The 7,500-nt window shown below is 33.9% G+C and overlaps 1 protein-coding gene across 1 annotated transcript; it reads left to right on the top strand.

Annotated features, from left to right (window-relative positions):
* Positions 1–2,741: 2,741 nt before the first annotated feature.
* LOC138862264 (serine-rich adhesin for platelets-like) lies at positions 2,742–6,620 on the top strand. The gene is made up of 2 exons (XM_070123962.1): positions 2,742–5,810; positions 5,965–6,620. The coding sequence occupies exon 1, from the start codon at positions 2,743–2,745 to the stop codon at positions 4,774–4,776; it is 2,034 nt and encodes a 677-aa protein (XP_069980063.1). The 5' UTR covers position 2,742; the 3' UTR covers positions 4,777–5,810; positions 5,965–6,620.
* The last annotated feature ends 880 nt before the right edge of the window (positions 6,621–7,500 follow it).

The raw sequence follows: 7,500 nt of genomic DNA, 5'->3' as shown, positions 1-7,500 counted from the left end.
ACAGAGTGGTGGAGTTGAGAGTGTGTATTAAGGTGTATGTGAGTGGGTGGAAATTAAGGTGTTTGTGTGCGAGGTAGCGAGGGTTAAGATGTCTTGGTGTGTTGGGATATACATACATACATACTAGAGGTGTGAGTGTGTTGGTAATTGTGGGTGAAGGACAGGTAGGTGAGATACGAGAGAAATGATAAAAAATAATAATCCCAAGTCGAACGAAACAATTAGTGTAGATAAGTAAAAAAAAAAAAAAAAAAAATCTGGATGAAAACAGTGCACACGTACACTAGATAAGACCTTGCAAAGTAAAAAAAAATAATAATAAAAATAAAGAAAATAACAAAATCTCAACACAAAAAATTAAAAAAAAGAAAAGAAAAGAAAAGAATAATGACAGCACAAAAAAAGAAAAAGGAATAATGACCGCGCAATAAAACAAAATAAAATAAAATAAAATAAATAAAAATGAAAAAAATCACAGTACACAAGTCCACCAGAAAAGACCATACCCACACCCTCCCCCCAACCCCCCTAACCCCCCCAACCCCCCTAAAATAAAAAGTCCCCAACCACAGAGGTGCCACGTCCTCCTCCTCCTCTTCCTCCTCCTCCTCCTCCTCCTCGGCGGGCGGCGTCGAGGGCCAGCTCATTTCACACTCGACTTCCCTCTATAATTGGAAAATGTGGCCGAAGACCGTCCTATAACCCCTCAAGCTGGCGTCGCGGCTGCCTTTGATTCGTCGCAGTTGCATTGCTCATGCAAGAAGGGGTCTGATTTTTTCCCTCTTGTTATTATTTTCTTATTATCTTTATTATCATTTTTTTTTATCTTTATCTAGTCTGATTTTTTCCCTCTTGTTATTATTTTCTTATTATCTTTATTATCATTTTTTTTATCTTTATCTAGTCTGATTTTTTCCCTCTTGTTATTATTTTCTTATTATCTTTATTATCATTTTTTTTATCTTTATCTAGTCTGATTTTTTCCCTCTTGTTATTATTTTCTTATTATCTTTATTATCATTTTTTTTTATCTTTATCTAGTCTGATTTTTTCCCTCTTGTTATTATTTTCTTATTATCTTTATTATCATTTTTTAAATCTTTATCTAGTCTGATTTTTTCCCTCTTGTTATTATTTTCTTATTATCTTTATTATCATTTTTTAAAATCTTTATCTAGTCTGATGTTTTCCCTCTTGTTATTATTGTTATTATTATCTTTATTATCATTTTTTCTATCTTTATCTATTTATATTATTTTTTAAATCTATATTATTTATATTATCAGTACTGTTACTCTTACGTGTTCTGCTCTTATTACTATCATTATCATATTATTATATTTATTATTTTATCTTATCATCTCTATTATCATTTTTTTTTTTATTATCAGTACTGTTACTCTTGCGTGCTCTGCTCTTATTACTATCATTATCATATTATTTTTATTACTTTATCTTATTATCTTTATTATAATTTTTAAAAAATCTTTATTATCATTTTTTATCTTTATTATCACTACGGTTATTCTTGCGGGTTCTGCTTTTTTCTCGTATCGTAATTATCATTAGTATCTTATCATCTTTATTAATGTTATTCCAATCTTTATCATCAGTACAGTTATTCTTATCGGTGTTATATTTGTCTTCGTCATTGTTATTTTTATCATCGTATTCATTATTTTTGTAATAATTATTCTTTCATTCATTTTTATTATCTTTTTTTTTTTGGGGGGGGGGGGGGGTGGCGATATGATTTCAATATTTCGGGGAATTCTGTTTGTCTTCTCCTTCTTCTTGTTCTATCTATCTTTTTCTTTTTTTTCATTTGTCTATAAATCTCTATTCCATTTTCTTCTCCTCACATATATACATACATACATACATACATACATATATATATATATATATATATATATATATCTATATATATATCTACAGAGATATCTGTATATACATATATATATATACATAATATATATATATATATATATATATATATATATATATATATATATATATATATATATATATATATATATATATACATATGTGTGTGTATGTGTGTGTGTTTGTGTGTGTGTATATATATATATATATATATATATATATATATATATATATATATATATATATATATATATATATATATATATATATATATATATATATAGATAGATAGATAGATAGATAGATAGATAGATAGATAGATAGATATAGATATATAGATATAGATAGATATATAGATATACATGCACACATATATACAAATATGCATATATATATATATATATATATATATATATATATATATATATATATATATATATATATATATATATATATATATATATATATATATATATATATATATATACACACCCCTTTCCCCTACTCACACACTCACACACACATCTATATATCTATCTATATATCTATCTATCTATCCATCTATCTATCTATATACACAAACACACACACATATATATACACATATACACAAATGTGTGCCAGTATGCATATATATATATATATATATATATATATATATATATATATATATATATATATATATATATATATATATAGAGAGAGAGAGAGAGAGAGAGAGAGAGAGAGAGAGAGAGAGAGAGAGAGAGAGAGAAAGGGAGAGAGAAGAGAGGCATCTGTGAAACCGGAAGTAGTCTTATCCACGTAATCGCAGACTCACAAAACATAGACACACTGATATCCTATTCAGTAACCATGGAGACGCCGTGGCAATGGGCCGTTTACCTACGGGCTCTGTTGCTGGTCCTAGGCCTGGCATCTGCTGCACCTCTGCCGGTCTCGTCGCTAGCTTCGAATGGGTCCCTTCCCAACTGCCCCTTCTGCAGAATTTCGGATCCGAAATCAGGAACGGATACTAAGGTTATGTGGACTTTTGAGATACCCAAAGACCCAACCTGGTACTTGACAACTGACATACACGCAGGTGAACTGATTTACTGTTTGCTAGTATTTCGCACAGCAAATACATGCAACTTTGGACTGCAATACCATTTGTGTAATGATGACGGTGCGGTAATGAAAATCACGCCTTCAGTAAACTGCCAAGGTCTGCAAAAAATTCAAGTCCGCTTCAACAAGAACAGAATTAAAATTCGCGGTGTACATAGAACCACTACATTTCTATTTGAAACAGCCTTGAAAACGACAATAAATGAAATACAAATGGGCGTATCTCATTTAGTTCTCTTGGAGAAGAGTACCTGTCATTTCAGCATGAGTATTGATCTCCAAGAAGGTAGAAACTACTATTTCAAACTGTTATTTGGCACCAGCTCTAACATCCATTTCAATCCAGAGATCCCCGAAGCATCCATTTCTCTGCCAGACCACCAATGGCAATCCATTGTAGCCAGTACAGATGGAAATGAAACCATCCTTGTATACAGTAATAAGGATTCTAAATCAAGAATAAACTTCTCACTACGCTTATTAACGATGAGTTTTGATGATGAAGTTCTTTGGTGTAGTGAGAAATACTCAATAGAACCATCTAGTTCAACGGCATCATCATATCTCCCACCAACAAGGACATTATCTACTACAGCCGAAGCCTCGTCGCCAAAGGGAAGTCACGCCACGGAAACCAACCCAAACGCCGCCACAACTGAGAAGGATTTATCTGATTCAAGCGCCACGCCATCGACAGCGACCCCCAGCTCGAGTCAGTCTTCTACCAACGTCTCTAACACCGGAACCATGGCGAACGGCACCTGTATCGAAAATAGGATTTTGTACGGTGTGTTGGCGTTCCTGGTGCTGTGTCTCTTTTGTGTATGCGGAAAGGAAATAGTACTGGAGTTCCTCGCATGGCTTAAGGGTTTAAGTATGCGCTGCTTCAAACCGAGACCGTCACGAGAACACCAGCGACACCCCCCACATCAAGAGACACACGGGAGAGGAAGCAGAGACAGCAGCATCTTTGAGATCATCGCCGTCTACGACACAGAGGAATCGACGTTGGTAGCTCAGGGAACCTCAAGCTCTGACGCAAGACCTTCCAGATCTCTACAGGATAAAGAAGAGTCTATCAGCTCTTCCCAAGAGGCTCGGAAAGACGGAAGTTCCCGAGCTTCGTCGCAGCAAGGAATCGATCTGAAAACGGACCAAGATGCTCCAGCTTTTCCGTCTGACGAAGGTCCCAACGAGGCTCCTGTCACGTCGCAAACTGACGTCGGCACAAGTGACTCGCAAAAAGAGGGTGCTAATCCAAGGAACTCATCAGCTGGTAATCACGACATCCAAACCGCAGAGTCAGGAAGCGAATATGAATTTCATCAAACGCCGACTGATGAAACCCTAAGGAAAGCTAGTCCCCACATCTCTCAAAGCGATATAAATAGTCTCCTACCATCATCTCACGCCAGAGGTGGATCTCAAACATCGCTGCAGGATGAAATTGACCTCAACATAAGCCTAGAGGATGAAAATGACCTCCACACTTGGCTATACCGAGAAAGTGGAAAAGATTTCTCGGCAGCGGATGGTGGATCTCGCATATCCCAGACTGGAAGTGGATCTCAGATCTCCTTACAAGATCAGCGTGACTCATCCTCTGCTTCAGAAGCCGCGAGTGGATGTCCCCTGGAGATGAATTTTGAAAGTGAAATTTATGATTTGATGGGAAAAGATGTTAATGATTACCCCGACGTGCCGCAGGATGGGGGTCAGATGCATAACTCATCAGGAAAGGATATTGGGTCCGATGCATCGTTACAGGATGCATACTGATAACTCACCAAGAAGGGATCTTAGGCCTGATGCATCGTTACAGGATGTATACTGATAACTGATCAGGAACGGATCTCAGACCCGAAACATCGTTACAGGATTTATGCTGACATCAAACCCCTGAATAAATATGCAACTTACATTTCGTTGGCGGAAATGAATTGTACAATTCATGTCACAGAAGGAAAATATCCAGTGACGTCACAGAAGGCAAATGGATCTCCGGTGACGTCACAGAAGGAAAATGGATCTCCGGTGACGTCACAGAAAGAAAATGGATCTCCGGTGACGTCAAAGAAGGAAAATGAATCTCCGGTGACGTCCCAGAAAGAAAATGGATCTCCGATGACGTCACAGAAAGAAAATGGATCTCCGATGACGTAATAGAAGGAAAATGGATCTCAGGTGACGTCACAGAAGGAACACTGGTCTCCTGTTTCTCTACGGAGCGAATAAGGATCTCCAGACACGTCGCAGAACAAAAGCGGATATCTCGCAATGGCGCAGAACAAAAGTGGATTTCCGTTTCACCCCAAAGGACGAAAGGGATCTTCGTTTAAGTAGTGAAGCAAAAGTATCTTAGGGAAATCGGTCGGTTTGTTAAAAGTGTGTGAGGCCCTAATGAATGTTCAGTATATAGACATGATTCTGCACAGAAATAAATACCTATTTATCAGTCCAGACGTGTATATCTACCAGACAGATAGATAAATGTTTATTTATTAGATGGATAGACATATATGCATTTATTTCTGTGTATATGCATGTCCATGTGGATAGATAGATAAATGTTTATCTATCAGATAGACAAACATATATGCATTTATTTCTGTGTATATGCATGTCCATGTGGATAGATAGATAAATGTTTAACTATCAGATAGACAAAAATATATGCATTTATTTCTGTGTATATGCATGTCCATGTGGATAGATAGATGAATGTTTATTTATTAGATAGATAGACATATATGCATTTATTTCTGTGTATATGCATGTCCATGTAGATAGATAGATAAATGTTTATCTATCAGGTAGACAAAAATATATGCATTTATTTCTGTGTATATGCATGTCCATGTGGATAGATAGATGAATGTTTATTTATTAGATAGATAGACATATATGCATTTATTTCTGTGTATATGCATGTCCATGTAGATAGACAGATAAATGTTTATCTATCAGGTAGACAAACATATATGCATTTATTTCTGTGTATATGCATCTCTGTGTATGTGACTATTCATTGGGTCTGGTCTGGAATTTTTATTCAACGAACCGGTCCAATGTGATTTACCAGATTTTATTGTAGCAGTTGTAGAAAAAAAGAGTATGAATAAGAATGAACAAAACTTCATGGTGATGTGAAGTTATTCATAAACATTCGTGAAAGATGGAATGATGAAAGACCGCATTGATGTGGACGAAGAACAAGCCTCTCTGACCAGGACTCGAACCTCGGCCAATCCAGGTATATAAGGGAAAAAAAAAGTTATGGATGTCAGTGAATAACAACGGAGCTTGGGAGTTATTCATTCGTATTCATGACGATGAAAAAAAGTGTACACTGATTATGTGACTTACCAGTTTTTATTGTAACTAATGTAGACAAAAAGGGTATGGATGACAATGAATACCTGTGACGTTATTCAATTACATTCATAACGATAATGTTACTTTTAGTATAAGGATCAACTGACATGATTTTGGTGATGAAAGGGATAATGATGATGATGGTGATGATAACGAAGCTGAGAATGAAGAGGATGATAGTATTAATTTTGTTAAAGAATCTCCTTTGGGTGATGAGATAATTCTGATAATAAAAGTATGTTTTTTCTTTTGTTAGTTTTATTAATAATGTTAATATTAGGGATACCATTAATAGCTAATGATATCGATGACATTGCCGTTCAGAAAAAAATATAGAAAAATTAATACCAAGAGTAGCTGCAGTAATGACAGTAGAATTACTAGTAATAGTAAGAAGAATGGAAATGGATTCGATAGATATTACAGTAATATAAATCCATAAATAGCAACTCTACCCCTAATAATAACAATGTTATCATAAATACCACATTTGCATGATAACAGAAATTATCATGGAAATTATGAACATTGTTTTGATTATAAGTAGGCAAATGATATTGAATATATAATTATGATAGCAATGATAACGATGATTATGATAATGATTGATAATAAATATAGATACTAATACTACTAACAATAATGATAATAAAGAAATGCCATAATGATAATAATTATAACAATGCTGATGATAATTATAAGAAAATATCAATAGAAATGTTATTGACCATGATAATACTAATGATGATAATGATGATGATTATAATGGTGACGATGATGATGATTATAATAGTGATGATGATGATAATAATAACAGTGATATCATTAATAAGAACAGTAATAATAAGGAAAATGAAACTAATGACTAAGTATAGTAATAAGAATGATAGATAATAATAACAATAATGATAGATAATAATAACAATTATGATAAAAATGATCATAATAACATTTATATTAATAATGATAATTGAAATAATGATGAAATAATGAAGTAATGATAATGACACAATAATGATTGTGATAAGAATAACAATAATGATATTGATAATAATAACAATAGTTATAATGATAATGATGATAATAACAATAACATTGATAAAAATGATAATGTTAATGATATTGATA

Source organism: Penaeus vannamei, chromosome 8, assembly GCF_042767895.1.
Source record: "Penaeus vannamei isolate JL-2024 chromosome 8, ASM4276789v1, whole genome shotgun sequence".
Lineage (NCBI taxonomy): Eukaryota > Metazoa > Arthropoda > Malacostraca > Decapoda > Penaeidae > Penaeus > Penaeus vannamei.
The sequence above is the reverse complement of the archived record's forward strand: the minus strand, read 5'-3'. Positions and strand labels throughout refer to the sequence as shown.